Source organism: Betta splendens, chromosome 3 (genome assembly GCF_900634795.4).
Source record: "Betta splendens chromosome 3, fBetSpl5.4, whole genome shotgun sequence".
NCBI lineage: Eukaryota > Metazoa > Chordata > Actinopteri > Anabantiformes > Osphronemidae > Betta > Betta splendens.
Window position 1 is genome coordinate 13,727,251 of NC_040883.2, and position 20,928 is coordinate 13,748,178.

General features: G+C 46.1%; 3 protein-coding genes across 4 annotated transcripts; 2 read left to right on the plus strand and 1 right to left on the minus strand.

The window, feature by feature from the left end:
- The first annotated feature begins 9 nt into the window (after positions 1–9).
- foxf1 (forkhead box F1) lies at positions 10–4,486 on the plus strand. The gene is made up of 3 exons (XM_029144835.2): positions 10–178; positions 274–1,277; positions 2,237–4,486. The coding sequence occupies exons 2-3, from the start codon at positions 299–301 to the stop codon at positions 2,398–2,400; spliced, it is 1,143 nt and encodes a 380-aa protein (XP_029000668.1). The 5' UTR covers positions 10–178; positions 274–298; the 3' UTR covers positions 2,401–4,486.
- Positions 4,487–4,886: 400 nt separating this feature from the next.
- Positions 4,887–9,890, minus strand: mthfsd (methenyltetrahydrofolate synthetase domain containing). 2 transcript variants are annotated; one of them, XM_029144832.3, is made up of 8 exons: positions 9,708–9,890; positions 9,453–9,556; positions 8,853–8,966; positions 8,326–8,439; positions 8,129–8,219; positions 7,755–7,867; positions 7,459–7,584; positions 4,887–6,599 (listed from the first exon to the last, which is right to left on the minus strand). In XM_029144832.3, the coding sequence occupies exons 1-8, from the start codon at positions 9,733–9,735 to the stop codon at positions 5,865–5,867; spliced, it is 1,425 nt and encodes a 474-aa protein (XP_029000665.1). In that variant the 5' UTR covers positions 9,736–9,890; the 3' UTR covers positions 4,887–5,864. The 2 variants fall into 2 exon arrangements, with proteins under 2 accessions (XP_029000665.1, XP_029000664.1); XM_029144831.3 differs by lacking the exon at positions 8,853–8,966 and adding an exon at positions 8,681–8,794 and having other exon boundaries at positions 9,708–9,888.
- A 723-nt stretch (positions 9,891–10,613) lies between these two features.
- Positions 10,614–20,731, plus strand: dbndd1 (dysbindin domain containing 1). The gene is made up of 4 exons (XM_029144224.3): positions 10,614–11,002; positions 13,508–13,651; positions 16,976–17,113; positions 19,533–20,731. The coding sequence occupies exons 1-4, from the start codon at positions 10,972–10,974 to the stop codon at positions 19,685–19,687; spliced, it is 468 nt and encodes a 155-aa protein (XP_029000057.1). The 5' UTR covers positions 10,614–10,971; the 3' UTR covers positions 19,688–20,731.
- The last annotated feature ends 197 nt before the right edge of the window (positions 20,732–20,928 follow it).

Sequence of the window (20,928 nt, forward strand, 5' to 3'; positions counted from 1 at the left end):
GTAAAAAGTGAGCTCCTCGGACGCACGACAACACACCAAGTGAAGTGGAAAGCGGCTCCTGTTCTGCTCCTTATCCCATTTCGGACGCGGCGGGCGAGGCGACCCGGGATCAGACCGCTGGCAGAACCGGACCGAAAGGAAGACGCTGTAGTTCAGAAGACAGTCTCGGCTTTAGTTGGTGCGTTAGTTACACCTACGCTTCTTTTTTGGCTCTTTGTCTCAGCGTATTCGACCTTGTAGTGTTTATAAGTGGGAATTAACTATTTTTGCCAGTTATCTCGAAGAGTACGTCCATCTAATGACGGCAGAGGTCCAGCAGCCCCCAGCGCAGACTCCTGCCCAGAGCAGCCCCATGTCTGCTCCGGAGAAGCCGCACGGACAGACGTCGGTGATGGAAACCGCCTCCTCTACCACGAAAACCAAGAAGACCAACGCTGGGATTCGACGACCAGAGAAGCCCCCTTATTCGTACATAGCGTTAATAGTCATGGCTATCCAGAGCTCTCCCACCAAGCGCCTGACGCTCAGCGAAATCTACCAATTTCTGCAGAGTCGCTTCCCGTTTTTCCGAGGCTCGTACCAGGGATGGAAGAACTCCGTGCGTCACAACTTGTCCCTGAACGAGTGCTTCATAAAGCTGCCCAAGGGCCTGGGTCGGCCGGGGAAGGGCCACTACTGGACTATCGATCCAGCTAGTGAGTTCATGTTCGAGGAAGGCTCCTTCAGAAGGAGGCCGAGGGGGTTCAGGCGCAAGTGCCAGGCGCTGAAGCCCATGTACAGCATGATGAACGGCCTGGGATTCAACCACATCCCCGACTCCTATAATTTCCAGGGGAGCGGCGGGGGCCTGTCCTGTCCGCCCAACGGCTTGTCTCTGGACAGTGGAATTGGGATGATGAATGGACACTTGGCAGGTAACATGGAAGGGATGGGTCTATCCGGACACTCCATGTCCCACTTGTCGGCCAACAGTGGACATTCCTACATGGGAAGTTGTACTGGATCCACTGGGAGTGACTATCCCCACCACGACAACTCCGCGTCGCCCCTGCTTCCCAGCGGGGGAGTCATGGAGCCCCACGCCGTCTACTCGAGCTCGGCCTCGGCGTGGGCTCCGGCGCCGTCGGCCTCTTTGAACAACGGCGCCTCCTACATTAAGCAGCAGCCTCTGTCTCCTTGTAATCCGGGAGCGAACCCGCTGCAGCCCAGCTTGCCCACGCACTCACTAGACCAGCCGTACCTGCACCAGAACGGGCACAGTACCACAGACTTGCAAGGTAGGTCCAACACCACTCTAGTCCGAACTTCCCAATGCTGTTGGTAAAACTCAGGATTTTATAAGGCTGAAATGGTGAAACAAATACAAAGTCATCAAAACAAAAACGAATTTCTATTATTGTACAACAACACATCCAGATATTTGTTTTTAAAATATATTTTCTACTCATAAATAAGCAAAGATCCTTCTGGCCTAAAGCCAAAGGGCCTAACTTGGTTTACCTTATTTGAAATGTGCTGTTTATTCAACACTCGCTAAGAACCATTCAAATTAGAAGTCTCATGAAAAGTGATGAAACCACTAATCCATCCAAACAGAATCCCCAACAATAGAACAAGCGTCGTCACTGTCCTGTAACAAAAAGCCAGCACACGTACAAATAAAAAGGAATACCGGGGGCTTTGAGCGCGTGGAGGAATCAGGCAGTCGTGGGAGGACAGGGGGAGTCCGCCGGGACCTTTTACAGCTGGGCCAGTCTCCGGGCAAGAAGAACAAGCGCGGTCTGGTCCGGGCGGCCTCGCCCCGAGGCCCCGCGTCCTCTGGGACTGTCGTGCGAGAGGACCGTTGTCAATTAGCCGCACGTCCGCCTCCTCGTGCGACGGTCTAAATTGTAGCTGCTAAATAGACTCTGTCCCCGTGAAGATTGAAAGGCTGCACGTGACGCTGGGGATTTGCGGGGAGACGGTGGACTTATTTTATATATAAAAAATATGAATTTCATCTTATGGTTTTGGTTCCGCAATATCAATTTGTAGCTGCTGAGTGAGGATTTTAAGAGTTTGTGGCAGAGACTTGTGAATAATGTCCATTTGAATTCTTGTAAATGTGTTTCGCCTCAGAACCCAAAGAACTGAAAATCTCTTCAGGCTGCTTTAATCCACGGTCACAGATCGGCGCAAATGTTCGTGTCCAACGTTTATTGTGTTTAACTCGCGTTTTTAATCGACCCCTCTGCAGGCATTCCTCGGTACCATTCCCAGTCTCCCAGCATGTGTGACCGAAAGGAGTTCGTGTTCTCGTTCAACGCCATGACGTCCTCGGCCATGCACTCGCCGAGCAGCGGCTCGTACTACCACCACCAGCAGGTCTCCTACCAGGACATCAAGCCCTGCGTCATGTGATGCCTCCACGGACAGTCCGCGGACTGGAGGACGCTGTCACGGACTCGAGCCACGCAGCACGTTGAACTGGGACGAGAACAAATGCCAAATAACCACTGAGAGACACGCGTGGCACCCTCGGGCCTGTGGGGCGCGCGCTGCGTCGAGTGGACCGGACTACTTTCCTGTACTGGTTCACACAGTAAAGACACGGAGACACGAAAACCACAAAGTCACGGCACAGCGGCGACAATAATAATCTATAATAATAAGCGTCTTCGTGCCATCAACGTCGGCCAGCGGGGTTGAGGCTGGCGTAAAAGCCCTGCTGCTGTTTGGTACTAGGCCTAAATCGGATTAACCACCACTTCACACCTTTCTTACGCTTATTCTCCTTGTAAAGTTAGGCCAATGTACAAATACACACTTCCGTCTTCTCCGTTCAACGTTTTTACTTTTCTTTCTACAAGCGTTGAATTTTGAAACGAACAATTATGGACAAACACACAATCACCGTGTGTCCATATTTACTGTGTAAAAACGATGAAGGCACTTTTTGAATAGCCTATAAGCGCAAACTTTTTATTTATTCAGTAGGCCTACGTATTTTAAATTCAGGCGAATTGGCCAAGGAGGTTTATGCTTTATTGGCAATATTTGTCAGAACGCTTAATATTTGTTTAAAATGAAATTTGAGAATATGTTGTAAGCACTGTTCTTTGTGTTAGATATATGTAGACCATTACTTTCAGCACTGTATACTTATATGAATATATATATATAGATATATATATATAAATATAAAAGAAAAATAGGGAGGGTCCAGCAGTGAAGGCTAAACTTTAGGTTATATTACAATAGTTCAATTGTAAGAAATACAAGAAATATCTTTTTGAAATTTTAAATCTAAATTCACTTAAAACAAGACGTTCCCTGCGTTTCATCGCTGGTACACTGTAAAGTAATATGGCACCATGGGTGGAAAGGACATCCTAATACAACGCAATTCAATAGGTAAAGATAATTCAGCAAATTAGAAATATTAAACGTCCAATTAATCACCCAATTAATTTGGCCAAACTCGGATCCTATGAGTTAGATGAACTGCGCCTTATGAGATACTCAGCTAAAAACTTAAAGCACAATTTTCTATACGCCCCATACTAGGATTGTAGTAGTGCTCTAGAAAATGTCAGGACCATCACGGCTGTGTTTCACACCACGGATGCAGCCAAAGTGCCTGTCTGTTTTTGTTTTCTTCACCTGGCAGGAGCAGGTCATATCTGTTATTGTAAACTGATGTTATACGAAAAAAAAATCTGATTTTCCACGGGTCAATGGCAACGATTCATTGATGTCGATTTAAAATAAATGCTTTGAAAAGTTAAACACGCCTCGTTGTGAGAGTGCACGCAGCCATTAAAGCGTAACAAATCGGAGGAGCAGGCTGGGCTCGTGTTCGGTTACAGGGTCAGAACCTACAGGTCCCTCTGGTTCGGTCCTACATGCCGTAATACACTGGTGCTGAACTTAAAGGTAATAGCGCAAAACAATTGGGTTTAAACGCATGGGCTTCATAGAAATATAATCTCTAAAACTGACAACTTGAGAGTAAAAGATTTCATAAAAATCCACAGGCAAAGAATTTAAGTCTCCACAGAAACTTCAACTTTCCGCTGGTTGTTAGTTGATTATTGTAGCTTGAGTTAAATCTTTTTATAATTGTTTGCTCATTTGCTTCATATGCAACTGGCTGCACATAACGGTAACGTTAAGTACACGTGGTGCAAGTTAAGATCTTTAACATTTAAATAGATTTTAATTCGGGTGAAAACTGGTGAACAACATCATATTTAATGAGTACAGGTTTAGTTCACAACAATGACCTTATTTTAAGTTGGCATAATCTATTATATTCAATTACATCACTGCTTTTCAAAGTATTTTGTATGAATTAGATACATGTGTCAGAAGTGGCTGCATTTAAGGCAGATGCAGATGAACTGATTTTGAATTGAAACTATTTTCTCTCAGGTTCTTTTGCTTCCTTCATATTTAAGCTAAAAGGTGTAAAAAGGACTAAGAACAAATGTGTTCAGTGTGTGGAAACCAGTAAAAGTTCGAGGCACTTCCTGTCTCGTTTCACTTATCTTTGGAGGTTTGTGCGAAGACGTCGCTATCTTGTGACACTGACCACTGACTGAACCCCGGTGCAGTGAACATGCCAGCGAGCAGCAGGCTCAACAGCACATTAACAAACCGATGACATCTGCCGAGCTCTGGCGGGGCTGAGGGAGGGAGATGAGGCTCTGCAGCTGTTGCCAGGCCGGGCTTGGATGACAGCTCCATAAAAAGCCAGAGGCCTGCTCTGTGCAGACAGACAGACAGACAGACAGGCCCGGGGCTCGCACCTCAGTGTAGGACACTTGTCTGCTCCTACAAGCGCAACAAGACTCATCAGCAGGTAAAGAGAGACGTACAGTAAATGAATTAGGGGTCCAAGCAAATACTGAGAACTAGCGTTTATAACATGTTCTGTTGAACACATTTAACATGTTTTTCTGTCATAACACAGACAGAGATTCTTTCAGCGCTGCCTCTTAGATAATGCATTGAACAACGATTAATCAACCTATATTATCTAAATCAAAGCAAATTGCAGCACAAAAATGACACCAAGACTGGAAAAATACAGACAAGAAACTTTAGTGGAGGACGTTAATGAATACCAAGTAACAAACAGATGCATCAGAACAGTTCCTCTGTACCACTAAATGCTGAGTTAGCGTCTCATCCAAAAAAAACAAAATACACAAAAAAGCAGAAAGCCAACAAAATGTTTTAATAATTGGCATATAGCACCTGAAAGACATCTGTGTCTCAACTGGGCATTCCTATAAACGATGCCGTCTCAGAAAAAAATAATCTGTTGGAGAATTCAGAATTTTAAAATGATGCTTCATGGCACAGGATTGAAGAAACTGCTCACCTGACCACATGGTGACGCTACTTGCAACAGAAACTAAGACATTTCAGGCAGCAAGCAGAAAAATGGGTTAAATAACAAACTCCTCACAAAAAAGGTAAAACTATAAGCAAGAGGGTCTGAAAGTAAAATATACCAGGAACTCGTATGGTAACAAATAAACTCCATACACACTATGGTTTCAAAGACAAACAACTACAGCTTATTTCCAAGAACTGCTAAAAAAAGCACCTCCAAAGAATGAAGACACACACAGTCCAGGAGATGTGTGTTAGAAAAACAAGGCACATAACTGTATGGTTAAGTATTGTGAAACGCAATGCTGGGATTCAGCAGTGAAATGCCAATTCATCATATGTGAGGCATTGCGTGTTACGCTCCTAAGCCTTACATAGCTATCGCTCCTATCGCCGGAATATATGCTCCGAAATCCAGACGTGTGTGTATAAAAAACTAAACTCATCTTGAAGCCCCCTCTCACTGCCGCCGCCCTCCGCCTTCACTGCTCGGCGGCCTCGGCGGCGTCGCCCCGGGCCTCGGCGGGCGCCGCCTTGGCGCGCGGCCTCCTGCCGGGCTGGCCCGAGCGCTTGCCCCCCCTCTGGCTCTTGGCCAGCTCGGCCTGCAGGCTGTGGCCGTTCAGGCTGAGGCCCTGCAGCGACTCCAGGGCCTGCTCCGCCGCCTGGGGGTCGCTGTAGTCCAGGAAGGCCCTGTGCTGAGCCCCCTGCCAGGTGAGCCTCAGGGGCGTGGCCTCCTTCTCCCTCAGGGCCGTTTTCAGCTCGCTGACGCGCAGCCCGGCGGGGATCCCCCCCAGGTAAACCGTGGTCACGCTCAGAGGAAGCTTCCGCTGGGACGCGACCTCCCTCGCGCCCTCCTCGGGGGCCTTCTCCCTGTTCCCTCGGCTCTTTCCCTTCCCTCTCGCGGCCATTTCCCCCTCGCTGCCCTCCCCACCATCCCCTCTGCTCTCTTTCCTGACTCTAGGTGGGTGAAGTCTGGCTTTCTGCTCCCCCTCTGCTCGCCCGTCCTGCTTGGACTCCTCCTTGGGATCCCGCTCAGCGTCCGGCTGCATGTTGGGCCTCGGCCTCCGTCTGGCGGGCCTCCGGGGCCGACCGGTGGCCTGTGGACCGGGCTCCGGCGCCGCAGGCGTCTCCCCCAGTGTCACGTCCTTTCCAGCCTCCTCCTCCAGGGCACGCAGCTTCTTCAGGACGGGGATCTTCTCCAGCTTTTCGGCGTCTAGCTGAAGACACAACACTGAGGAGGCTCAGTGGGACTGAAAGGGGGCGGAGCTACATAAACAGCAAAAACAGCCTCGCTAACATCTAACGCAGCAAGAAGCCCGATGAATTCGCATGATTCATCCTGCTGCGTAATAACTGTCCTCACAGCAGCAGGACAATTCATTTCCCCCAGCAGTTAAAAATAAAGACTGCCCTTTTGATTTGTTGGGTCTTCCAAGTGTCTTGGCAGCCTTTGATGCTGACCAGTCCTGTAAAGGATATACGGCACTATTGTTTTTACACTGCCCCGTTTGACCCGCTGTTCCGCTGCTGCAGCAGAGACAAGATGGCTGAGCAGAGGAGCCTTTGATGATCAGACATGGCCTTCCTGTCTGTGAGGTCACTCGGCCCTGTTTACTTACATGTGTGTCTTAAGGAAACTCGGACTGTGCACATGATAAGAATAACTCCCCATCACGTCTAATTAAAGAGGAATTATCAGGTGGACAAACACGCATTGTCCCGAGGAAGTAAATCGCAAAACAGTTTAAGCACCACTCTCTAAAGAAAATAATGTAGAAACACAGTTTATTTGTTGCTTATATATTTTGCCCAAATGCTTTTTAGGTAATTATTTAGAATAAAACAAATTAAAAAATTATTATTAAACTTTCTTAATTACTATTGTGCCAAAGACTGAATGCACACAGTGAAAAGCAGTCCTGTGCTGAGGCGATTTGTCAACGCGTGTCCACTAGAGGGCAGTGTTCTTCAAGAAACAGATTACATCCGAACAAATGAAATGCTACCTTAATAATTAAACCATATCCCTATGCCTGTAACTGGAATTTAATGCAGCAAAAAAAACTTTAAATGTACCTTTATCCAGATAATTCCTTGTGGTTTGGGTAATTGGCAATTTGTTGTAATAACTCTGGTGGGTGTAAGGATGAAGTCCACAGTCAGGTCATGACTGCCTATGAGTTCCTCTGGAATGTCCACAACCTGAAAAGTATGAGGACCAAAATAAAGACAGTTACACCTTTTGTGTATCGTCAAATCTCAGACTGCAATATAAAAAAAAATCTACAATATTTTGATTGATTTGGTTTTCACTCTGATAAACGGACATAAAGTGCAGATGGAGCTGATCACATTCCTTGGAACCAACTAACCTGGCAGTCATGGACAACAGTAACCACCACAGTGGACTCGTTGACAGCTCCCATTGAAGCCATCATGCCGTACTCCAAGTCAGCGTAACCTTCTCCTTTTCCAATCCGCAGGCCTACACGAACAGACACGTGCCACAAACCTCTTTTCCCAGCTAGGTTTTGCATTAAGCATCGCAAGGATACCCTTTTTCAATATGGCCAAGTTCTCTTCATCTCAATCAAAAATTATCAAGCCAAAAGCCTGACACTGCAATTCCCTTTTAACAGCCAAACTTAGATACAGAAAAGCAGGATTAATTACTTTTTAAAATAATTCTTGCAAATTTCCAAAGCATATGGTGAAGTGTCGACTCTTTGGCACTGAGCTAACTCACCTTTCTCAGACACTGCCACAGAACCAACCACCACAAGATCTACCTTCACCTTTGCTTCCAGACCAACAGGGACGCTGAAATCTTTAACACCCTGAAAGATGAGGATAGAACAACAAGAAAATCAGAACTGGTTATTGCTGATTTATTACTGTAACTAAATTTTAAAAATATGTTAAATGAAGTTAGCGAGTTGCAACCTGAGCTGTAGAGCATACACGTAGCTGTTCTTTGCTGGCCCCCTGGGGAGGAGTAATCTTATTAAAAAGGCCAGTTCGAAGACGAGGAGTTGGGACCAGTAAGGTTTTCTGTGCCTGCAAAGAAGATTAAACGATGAACACCGAGGTAAGAAATATTAGAAATATTCAACTTAACAAGCAGTATGCGTCTGATATGTTTATAAAAATAAATCAATGCATTTAATTCAGAAAGAGGACATTTTACATAACTATATTTCTAGAACAAATTCAGACACTAACATGGCAAATAGACACAAATACACATGTATAAGGGTCTTTGTATAATAAATCCTGGGCCACTGAGCTTCAGCGCTACCTGCAGCACCGCCAGCCGGGCACCCTCTAGTGGTTTATCAGGATCCACCTTCACCTCCACTGTCTGGCTGAACACCTGAAGCTCAGACACCCTGTCACAGGCTGTGAAAGCCCCCTGGTTGAGAGGAGAGGAGAACGGGCTGTGATATCATTGTCTCCTGACTTCAACTTACTTCCAGAGCAATAAATCGCGCCTGCTGCTGGGGTCTGTCTGGGTTTACTTTCACTGTTTGGCTGGACTTGAACACCTGCAGGTCTGCAAGCCTGCTGCATGCTGGATTTGCAGTCTAGCCATTAAATACAAAATAAGACACATACAAGAGCTGAAATCATTCCGTATGTGGTTGTCAGAACAATGGTGAAGTTCATGCATGTATATGTTTCTTACAACAAACAATTGTGTGGCTGCTATGACCATATTACTTAGTTCTAGAAATTACAGTGCATTTGCTTGGTTTCTAACACTCAGCTTTATGGAAACAAAGCATTTATCGTTCAGTTTGTCATTGAGCAAACTATAATGTTTTAAATCCTATTTTTACCTGTAAAATAGCTTCACCAGAATGACTTATACTATCCTGCTTACAGAAGGCCTCAGTCAGAGCAGACAACTGAGCAAACACATATTAAAAGAATTACAAAGCAGTTAACGGAACCAAGCCGTGGCATTTACGCCTGTTTAACTTATGTGACTATTAATATGCGGATCGACCAAAACTGTCTAACACCAACGCTTTGTTGGAGCTGATCTCAGCTGCGTCCCTTTAACCTGCCTTGAAGTTTGGGATCCTGTTGTGAACAGGCCTCGGGAAGTTGGCGAGGTTCTTCTCCTCTATGTAGTCCCAGATTTTCTGACGAATGTCCCACTTCGTCGCTCCTGAAATGGCAAAGGGAAACGTGCTCAGTGTCGGAGTGAAAAGTGGAGCAAGCGGAGAAGAATTCCGTTAGCCGAGTAGCGGTACCGACACTAACACATGCGTCCACACGCGTTTTAGCGACAGAACAAGCGTCACACACGTTCAGCCTACCGGGGTTTATTTTAATAACTGGCTCCATTGTGGTATTAGCAATACAAAGTGGCCTCTTCTGCGTTACTCGGCTGCTCTTCACGCAGTAAAAATTCACACGTGAGCTCTGTAACGTAACACTAAAGGAACAGCTGCTTGTCAGTGTTTATCATAGCTACGGGAGCTCGTTGGGACAAACTGAGCCAAACGCGAAACAGCAGCATTTACAACGCTATAAAATAAAGCCCGTCAACCCTAAGTGTATTTGTAAAGCTTGGCTTTTCCAAGAAGATAAAACGAAGTTAAGTGAAATAAAACGCAAAGACACATTAAGACACGGATTTTTAGCTATAGGTAAAAAGTACATATGAATGTTAATGTGTGTGGATGAAGTAGGATCATGGATCACTTATCAGATGCAGCCAGTAGAGGGCGAACTCTACCAGCAGAGAGAAGCTCTACCTTTTAGATCAGTTGTCATCACAGAGCATAAATGCAGTGATGTGTGTGTGCATTTATTATTTGTCATTTGTTTTAAAGAATGGATCGATAACGGGCGCACTCAGCTCTGATTGCCTGAGCTGTAGACTGTAAATTTGATTTGAAACACATCAAGATCATCAACTTGCCTACACGTATGTCCATAAAATCTAATGTCATGCTCGTGCACGCGCACACACACACACACACACACACACACACACACACACACACACACACACACACACACACACACACACACACACACACACCACCCAGTGGTCTGCAACCCTCCCTCTCTCTCCCTCCCTCTCTCTCCCTCCCTCTCTCTCTCTCTCTCTCTCTCCCTCTCTCTCTCTCCCTCAGTCTGGGCAGTCTGCCAACCCAGCCCTCTCCCCCAGACCCCCCCCACCTCTTTTTTTGCTCTGGATCTCTCACTGTGTATTCTGTACATACCAAGCCCAGCCTCACAATGCTGCGTTCACCACACCAAGTGGCTTGGAAATGTGTAGTGATGCCGCCGGTCGCTCCGTGAGGCGGCGCCAGCGACACTCAGACAGGCCGGAGCTCAGAGCAGCGGAGGAACCAACATCACCTGTCTGGCACGCACAGAAGAGCCGCGCACACAAAAAAGAAGGAGGAGTAGTCTTTGGCAGCCTGGGATCTCGCTGTGTCTACCCACCCCCCTCTCTCCCTCATATGCACACCCTCTCGCGTTGCCTCTCCCTCAGTCCCCCCCTCCGTTTGTCTGCTCTGCCTTCGGATGCTGGCGTGGTGAGCAGCAGGACACTCGTGGCTGAACTGCATGGAGGCGCAGGGAGGGGCAGGGAGCCCAGGTAAGAGACATTTTCTATTCTTCCTTGTCTCCACCGTGTGTCCCCTTTGTCACATCACACCAGCAAAGTGTGTTCATCCTCTCAGGGAGTTGCTGTGAATAGCCTGCCGGGTGTGAGCGTTCTTCTTCCTCGTGTTAGCAGCGTATCAGCCACTTTCTGAACCCCAGCCTCCTTGAACAGTGTTCACCACATGAGCAGGCGTTGAGTCACGTCACCGCATTTTGCAATGTTAAATCTATTCAAGAGTTAGTCACTGATATACAGTATGTGGTTTAAGCATAGCAGTGCGCCGTCATTTTCCTGTTGGAGCCCTGTGTTTATTCTGTGCCAACCAGCACAGATCTTTCCATTTTCACGCACTGTGGGTCAATGGGTGAAACCATATTGTAGTACAATAATGGATGCATGTGGGCTTTTGTTGAACGGCCGTCCAGAGAAGCCTGTGCTGAGGCAACAATGCCCCAGTGAGACAGTTACAAACGTTCAAAGGCTTTATAACTTATTCATGAACAACACACAGAGAGGCAGTTGGTTGCAGGTATAAGTTAAATACGAAGCACGGACAATAACATTCCCTGTGATAAATGAAAAGATCTGCATCTCTTAAAGTACAAACTGAGGCAGATCAATAAAGTGTATCACATTAACTGAATTGTACTTTGTCCAGAACCAGCAGTCATTATCATTTATGAAATTAGCAGTAGATGAAATGTTTGCAGCCCTAGCTGTGTTGTTAGAAGTGAAGGATAACAGAAAATGCATCAACTCCCTGTGAAATGATTGAACGAACAATAAATCATTCAGTGCTACAATGTCAAATGTTAATGGATTTATTGACCCAAGCCAGAGTTGGAGTCACCTTCTTGGCCAGTGTACAGTCTGCCTTTCTCTCCTCTTCCTCTCGCTCCTCACGTCTCTCCATCTGTCTGTCTGTTCAGGGTGAGTTCACAGACAGTCAGCCATCGACAGCTTGAGACAGGGTCAGTCACAGCCTGCAAATGGCAGCTAACTGTGGTGACAAGCAGCATGTTATATGCTCATTATTGGGTCTGACTCGCTCACAGCAGGTGGTGCTCGGATCGCGCCATCTGTGCGAACCTGTTCACCTTTAGATGCAGATAACCCAGTGACTCTCTGACAGTCTCTTTACTTCTGCGGCTTATTAACATTACGGCATGATTATCACAGCGCAGAAACACTGTAGATACAAGCATGCAGTGAAAATATAATTGACCTGAAATACCAAAATATTAGTCAAGTCATTCAACTGCACAAATGGAATTTATTAATTCACAAGCATCATTGTGTTTATCCTCAATTTCACCTGGTTATGATGGAGCTTTGATTAAGTGTTTCTGAATAATAGTAAAGATTCAAATTAAATAAGTATAAGAAACAATTGGAGCTAGTGCTGCTACTAAGGTGTTTCTGAAATCAATACAATTTAGTTTATCCAAGGTGAGCAATGATTGACTGTATCTGTACGTGTGAATACAAGGCTGTTTTTTAGTAATATTAAAACGTGGAGGCAATTAAAACTGCTGGTTAATCAGTGTGTTTGTTTGAGTGTCCTGACACTCTAATACCCTTGGTCCCCAGTACTCTGGCTGGGAGGAATGCAGGTTTTCGGGTTAATGAGGCTGGCTGGCAGGCCGCCTGTCTGAGCGGATTGATGCACAGGAGAAAGATTAGAAAAGTGTTTGCTGAAGCAGGTGAGAGAAATGGAAAGCAAAGCTGTTGGTAAACAGTCTGAATATTGAACAAAGCTTTCATTACATCAGCGGAGGTAACGCTGTAGTCCTTCAGGTTGTGAGCGGCTCCTCGCTGCAGAAGGCAATCAATAGCCATGAATCCACCACGGGCTCCTCGGGGGTGAAATCAGAGTCCATCATGTTGCAACTCGGCCTTGGCTTCAACGCTTTTTCACAAGAAACAAGAAATATTTCTTCCTAAGAACATACTGCGAGTGGAGACGGCAGCAGCCATCTGTGGTGGAGCGTCAGCAAGCTGCTGTACTCCCACTCAACTTTCCATCAACTCTGCAGGCAACACAAAAACAGCTACGGTGCTGCTGCTCCATGAGCGCAGATGAGCTTGTAGCATCACACTACTTTGTTTTGTATGACTTATAATGCACAAATGTCATGTGACTCTCAGCCCCATCACATTCACGTGCTGTGTGTTCAGCTGCATGGAGCAGGCAAACATTTAACCTTGATCAAGTTTAACCAATTTAGAATTTGTGCACACTCCCACATTTCAAAGGATGCTATTTTAAGCCCTTTCTATTTCCATGCTTTGCTAACGGCCTGCGTAAACTGGTTTTCTATTTTGAATGGATGTTTGAGATGTTTGGCCTGGTAGTAGGGCATGGGCAGTAATTCAGAACATTTCTTTTTCTGAAAAATAAGTCTTCTTTTAAAGGAACCACACACACATCCATGATAAAATTGACCCTAAGTTAAGTTTTTCATGTCCCACGTCTGTGTCCACGTGCCCTGACAGAGCCCAATAAAGACATCCAGAAGCTGCTGAAGCCCTCCAGCTCAGGCGACCTAGCCAAGGAGTTGTTCCAGCACCCAGCAGGGGAGGAGGCGGGCGGCCTGTCCGGACACACTGCTAGCCTGCTGCACATTGCAGAGAAAAGGCGTGAGTATCGCTGAGAGAAAGCTGCTAGGAGTGCATGAACCCGTGCCGGTGTCTGTGGATGGAAAATGCCTTAATAAGCAAGATAGGGTGAAAAGAAGGAGGACAAGAATCACAGCTTCGGGCAAAAAAAAAAAACTGAGGTGACAATGGAAAGAGCAACTAAATCGCATCACCTCAGGAGCATGAGTTAAATACAATATCCCACGCATACAGTATGATGGCAGAGCAGATCACTCCAGCGTAGATTTAGCTGAAAGGACTCATTGTGCATCCATCCCATAGAGGCTTTCCAGTACGTGCCAGACTCAGAGTCCAAGGCACAGAAACACGGGTAACTGGGGCTACAGGGGCGACAAGGCAGCCTTTATCTGCTTCACTGGACTCTAACAGACAGCTCGACCCGAGGCTACTGTCTGTTCCTATGAGTTTAGGGGCCTCGCCAACTGGCCACAGCACCTGGCAGGTCGGCTAAAAGAAAGGTAGAGCGAGAGAAAGAAAGAAGAGAAGGATCATCACTGCATGAAATGTTTCCACAGTTTCATGAAACCCATTCTAGCTCATTTAGCGTAGTCGAGGGATCAGGAATCTCATTGATATTTCATGACAGCGTTGCCTCTGTAGTCTAATTGGTACAGAAACGGTTCCCCTCCTGGTTCTGCAGGTTTCTGTGCAAACGCAGGGACTACACTTGTTCCTGAGTCACCTGCAGCATTTATTTTTAGAAACAAACAGTTTTATACTTTGAAAACTGCAAATGTCTCCTTATGCAAGAAGGCAGTGGGGAGTGGGTTTGTACCTGCAGAACACAGGTGCAGCAGATGAACACATAGGAGCAAATGATGTCTTATTAGGGTTCGTTATCTACAGCTTAGAGAAATAATTAGCACGTTTAATACCATCCTAAACATTTATCCTTGGCCTAATAGTCTTCACTGCACATCATTATGCAAACCGTTCAGCCTGGGCTGACGAGCATGATGGGAAAATCCAGCATGCACAGCACAGCCCCACTGTTCTCTGACGCCGTCTCCCAAATGTAAAGATCTCGCTCCCATCCATCCTCTATACCTTAGAGATGGGGGGAAAGCGACAAATCATAAAAGAACAACATTTTATAGAACAGCATGGAAACATTTAATTAAATATGGTTCTACTTTAGGCTATTTCATACCTTTTAATTATGAAAGCAAGCGTGCGTATCAAGCCTGGGACTAAAGGTTGGTTTTGAAGCCTTTTACATCGTCCATCTGCTTTAGGCTGTGAATGCTCGGTCTCAGCATGAATTCTCTAGTGTCAGTCTCCCATAGTGGGATGTCAGAGCTCCCCTGATTGGCCATTGGGACTGAAGCAGTTATTTCAGTGCATCTGCCTGGGAGAGAAAATGTACTGATCAATTATTCAAAGAGAGAGGGTGTGGAAGAGGGGAAAAGACACGGGAGAGAGGTGGTTAAGAAACAAGCAGAGTGAATATTCAAGTAAATAAATGATCATTTTTTCTTCTTTTCCTCTGCATTTCTCTGCGTTTTCTTTTTTTCATGCATTTTCCCTCATGCCTCCTTCTTCGCCAATCATCCTGCCACTCCCTTCTTCCTTTCATCTCCTCCACCTCCACAATTTCCAGTCTCCTCAGTTTAACTGCCTCTAGTGTCATCTTAAACAGGGCAGACTGATACATAGCAGTAAGCAGGCACCTTCCAGTCTGCGAGAAAAGTCAAATGCATTCATGGTGACAGACATCAAGCTCTGAAGTGATGGAAAATGTGAAATGAATAAAAAGATGCAGCCCATATTCGACTTGTCAACAAACTATTGCTGTCTCACTGAATACAATGGCCCATCAGCGGAGCGCGGACAAAGCAGAAGAGACAAAGCTATGGGTGTAAAAATGGTTCCGATGGGAAAATAGGCTGGTTAACATAATTAAAGCCATTATACAGGAGAACAAAGAGGGTTACTGGCAGTGTGAGGTGGAACTACTGTATCAGGAACATCAGGATACGGACAAGTGAAGTAGAAACACAAAAGCAGTGGGACCAGAACAGAGCCCTGAGGGATCGTGGAGGTAGTTACTGAAAAGAAAGAAGAGAAATCACCAGCTGAAGAGACATTTGAGGGTTACGTTTTCTCTAATATTTAAGTCTCAAATGATTAAAACGGCACATTCACCTCTATTATCATTCTGCATCTTTAGTGTCCTCCCCCTTTTATTGTCATTCTCTGACCTTCTGTATTGCATGCAGGCCACATGGTTACCAGCTCTGTAAATATTCATGGGAGTGATATCTAGTGGCTGCGGCCACTGTGTGACCCTGTCAGGATTCAGGACGTGACAGTAGAACCGGGCAGGACTCACAGCAAAGGTGAAACAGAGGACGAGCTGGTCGGCACTTTGAACTCAATCTAACTTTTTATTCTCCCAGAGACGCGCTTTGTTTAATCTCACTTCCTCCTGTCTCCTGGCATTTCTGGTGCTGAGAGTATTAAATATGATTGGAACGTGACACAGCGGCCAAGCACTGCTTCAGTGTGTTCATGAGTGCTGCTTTGAATCAATACGCACTCAATGCAGGGAATTAAATGTAGGAGCATAGACTCAAGCACCATCTTAAACAGGATAAAGCCTTTTTAACCCACGTAACCCATCACATGTGTCACAAGTGTCTCACTCGGACATGATGTCGCCTGTCGGGCAGCCGTGATCACAGAACACACAGTCTACCGACATCCTTCTCACGGGAAGACAGATCAGTTCAGCTGCTGCACAGAACAGAAGCCTGATGTGGGTGATGCTGAGACAAGCACAAGTTGTTGGACCCTCGATGGGCTCGTGTATTAAAATGTACTTTACATACATTACATGGCGTGAACTGCTGAGTCGGGCACTTCGAAGCTGCCCACGAGTGGATACGACCCTGGTGTAGATCAGCAGCAGCAGCAGCAAACCGCTGTGTGCTGAACACGTCGGCCATGTTCACCTCAATGAAGACGAGCAGCGGAAGAACTAAGGCCACAGTTTATTAAGGAAGTGGCTGCTGCATGTCCACTGACTGGAAGAGGTTCCAGCTCTTCAGTCACGCCTGTCATACTGACACGGCGCCACTCATCCACTACAGTAACAAGCTCAGAGGGAGCTTCAAGTCATTTACGGCGTCTTACATGAACAGAGAGGAAGGAAAAGAGGAAAAGTGAATAAAAACGTAAAACGCTCCTGGTTCAAATTGATCAAGAGACAGTATTGATCCGATTATGAACAGCACTATTAGACAGACGTGTCTGACCCGTGATGGGAATAAAAGCAGGGTCTCTCATGCTTCTCTCCTGCAGAGCCTTTGAGCAGCGTGTCCTCCTTAGAGGTGCACTTTGACCTCCTGGATCTGACCGAGCTGACTGACATGTCTGACCAGGAACTAGCCGAGGTCTTTGCCGACTCCGACGAGGAGAACCACAACGAGTCGCCTGCAGGTAAAGTGCAAGATATGATCCCAGATCACCGCCCCTGTATAATATTTAAATTAAAGTTTACTTCTCACTGCTTCTTGTGCGAAGGCAGCTGCTACGTCGGACAGGCTGCCGTCATCATGGCGTTAGCATGAGATGAATCATAGCAGCAGATTTGTAGCTTGTTGGTAAATTCACAGAGCTTTAATGATTCCAGCTCCAGACCTCACCCCCCTCTCCTCTCTGCTACGATGGTCCTGCTGTCAGCTAATAGACAGCTGCAAGTGATTCTTATTGTCTTGAACAGTTTGGACTGTGAAGCTTCAGATTTGGGAGAGAAGCGTATTTCTAACAGAAAAAAAAATCCCAACAGATTGATAAATTGTGTATTGTTGATTAGTGAGAAACGCGCTCTAATCATAAATCACAAGTGAAATGAAACCACACAGCATAACATCTGATTCATGGTTTGGAGCAGCACCTTTCTTCAGCCTGCTTCCAAAGCTCTCTCACGTCCCCCGTGAGCCGTTTGTGTCACACACATCCACTGCTTCATCCTCCTGCCTTTATTCCTGATTCCCAGTCTCTCTCACTCTGCATGTCTGCCTCTGATGTGACTCGAAGAGAAGATATTCAGAACGCAGTCGCCAAGATGCAGAATATAGAGAATCCCATGTCTGGTACCACTGTGATAAATGATCAGACTGCGATAATGATGGATTGTGAACTGATTTACAACATTCACCACACTGAAAGAATAGTGGCTTATTTTCTCGACAGTGTCCATCATCATATGTCAGTATAGAGTAATTGATGAATTCCTGCCCTACTTTGCTTTGCTAATGTGGGTCAAGTAGTATTGAGCTGTGTGTGAACATTAGCTGCACGGAGAAGTGCTGAGTTGGTGCTAGTGTGCATAAGGCCTGTAGGAGCTGGGGGAGACGCTAGGGAGGATGCAGGGGGGGAGGAGAGACGGGACGGGTGAGGGGGTTCATGCTACAGTACATGCAGCTTCCTGAATTATTCACATCTCCCTGCTGGAAACAAGGACCCTGGAAAGCGGGTTATAACAATCTGAGTTAGCACATTATAATAGATGTGTTTTATTTTCCCTGCTGTCTCTTACTGTACTGTATGTATATTGGCAGCATCATTCAGGGTTCAGGGTTATGTTACAACAGTTAATCCAGTACGTCACCGCAGGGTTTCTTTATCCGTTTCATTCAACCATGTGAGGATCTTGTTTCACTGTCGCGTGTGGAGTCATTTGTTGCTGGAAGCGGAGCAGAGGGGAACTGGAAACGCAACCAACGTGTCACACCCTAATCAGGCCTTCACCTGCCTAATGCCCAGCCAGAGGTGAGGCCGAGCGACCACTGGTCCAGAAGCACAGACCGCATGTTGTAGGTCCTCTGTTAAAGCACTTTAAATGTTTGGTGCTGCAGGCTTTTAATGAAATTACAGATTATCTTTGGAAAATACTTGCCCCAGTTCACAAACACTGAGCGTTCTGTGCTACGATCAGTGGGAACCAACGAAACAGAGCTGCTGTTTCCCTTAAATGGGCTGAAGTGAAGGGCAAAAACACAAAGAGCAGTAACACACGTCTGTGGATTTCCTGAGTCTTTTCAGGTTTTCCTTTTCAGATACAGTGAGTTATGCAGCACACTGGCTGAAGGGTCTAATGGAAGCGCAGAAGGACGGCAGCTCATACTGTAGCTTAGGGTATTCTATATGTGAGGCAGAGATGGGAAGCATATCATTAGTTTTACCTCTAAGGTCTGCAAACGCCCCCTGTGTGCACTTCAGTCTTATAATTAGACGCCAGTGTGCAAACAAGTCAACAAAAATGTGAACGCACACAAGGAATGAAAAAAAGAGGGGCGTTCGTGTGCAGCAGCACACACCGACACACAGGGACGCAACAAGCAGCAATTAGCAGGTATCTGTGACACTCGCTGCAGCCGAGAAGCCCGTTATCCTCGTTAGAATGAAGAGGGAGGCCTGTCAATCATCTGGCATCACCGTGTCTGTCTGTAGTCTCTGCATCAGACGAGTACTGACTCCAGAGAACTGAGATAAGACTGACAAGCAGTGAAAGGCAGAGAGAGACTTTGTCGCGTCTTCTGCTCCCTTGTTGTCGTTTCTGGCAGATTTGACGTCGCCGCCAAGTGGACTGAGGAGGAAACAGCTAGAGAACTGAACAATACTGTAGTCTATGGCCCACACAAAATAAGCATGAGTTGATTAAAGGTCACTTAAGGCTTACTTTCACATTCTAATAAATATGTCTGGCATTCATGTGTACGTGCACTAGAGGCCACACAAACAAGTCAGACCTGTGTTTGGACGTGAGTGGGTGTGGAGCTGCAGAATGCAGCATTAGTCAGTGAACTGTATTGTTCTAAGTGTTCCATAAGCAGTAAAAAGCCCTGGTCTCCAGGTTCCCACCAGCCCGTGCTGCCCAGGGGCGGCTACATGCGCTCCCCCTCGTGGACGCGCTGCGGCAAAGTGGAGCCGCCGCGGGAGAGGAAGCACCACAGCGACTCGGACACCGCGGAGCCCCTGATGAAGCTGGAGAGGCCGAAGCAGCCGTGACGCCCGAGGCGCAGGGAGGAGAGAGAGAGAGGAGGCCGGCGGCACACGCACGCGTCCGGAGCGGGAGCGCGGCGAGCACCCAGAGGCCCCCGTCCGCCTCAACGTCCCAGTGGTGCCGGACAGACGGGTTCAGGTGAACTCTGGACACTGCGCTCTGTACTTCAAGTCAAGACGTTGAGATGTGCATCACACACTCTCTCCCTGTTCCCCCTCTTCTTTTTCTTTTCTCTCGTTCCCGGACGCAGTTTTACTGTCAGGTGATTTCTTTAGTTTTGTTTCTGAATGACCAACAGGGTATAAGGTGGTCAGTACCACAGCCCCTCCATCCTCACCAGCTCCCGTGGTGGGAATTCAACGACGGTGAGATCATAAACAGGACATGAGTTTAGATGTTAATCAATAGAGAAGTAAATAAACATCGTCCTGATGCTGTTGCCTAATTGTTTTTGCTTGAATTGCGACAGGAAATCACTGGGTGGTGGACGCCCATCAGACCTTCTCCATCCAGTGAATTATGTCTGTGACTGTTTTCCGTGCCAGAATAAAAATATTGCACTTCTCTCACTGAATTGCATTCAAAGTGCCCCCAAAATTATTGGGTTCTTGCGCAGATAATTCACAAGATAAATTGATCCAGTAGCTGCTATTTGCCTTTCACATATTCAAATGTTTGCATTGTTTTCCTGTTCCTGTCATTTTGAAATCAGTCACTGCTGCTACATTAAGTGAGTGAGATTCAGATCTGATTATGAGGTACGCTGTACTTTAGGCAGTAACGATGAAACGATGTGAGGGTAGAATTTCACCGTAGTGAGGGCGGTTTGCTCAATGCCAAAAATTCAACAATGTGCCATCAATTCATAAAATAATTATCATTGTGATTCAATTGAAATCATGTTTCTAAGCAAAGGCAACAGAAGAACACCTGATGTATTCATGTGACATTGGAGTGCCAATAATTCTAAAATCTGGGACATACAGTAATACTGTAATAGGTCAAAGTTGACACTTGGATGGTTGAGGAATAAATATAAGTAATAAAAAGTATGTGTTTGTGTGATTTATGTTACTATAGGAGTCATGTCAGTATTAGACAATAAGAGGCCAATATATATACTGTAATGTGACTGGTGCATCAATAATATGACAGATGGTGGACCTGTACCGCATTAATTAGTGGTAGTCATATTACTAATACACATTGGTTTAAACTGAGCATCAACAGTATGCCTGACATTCAT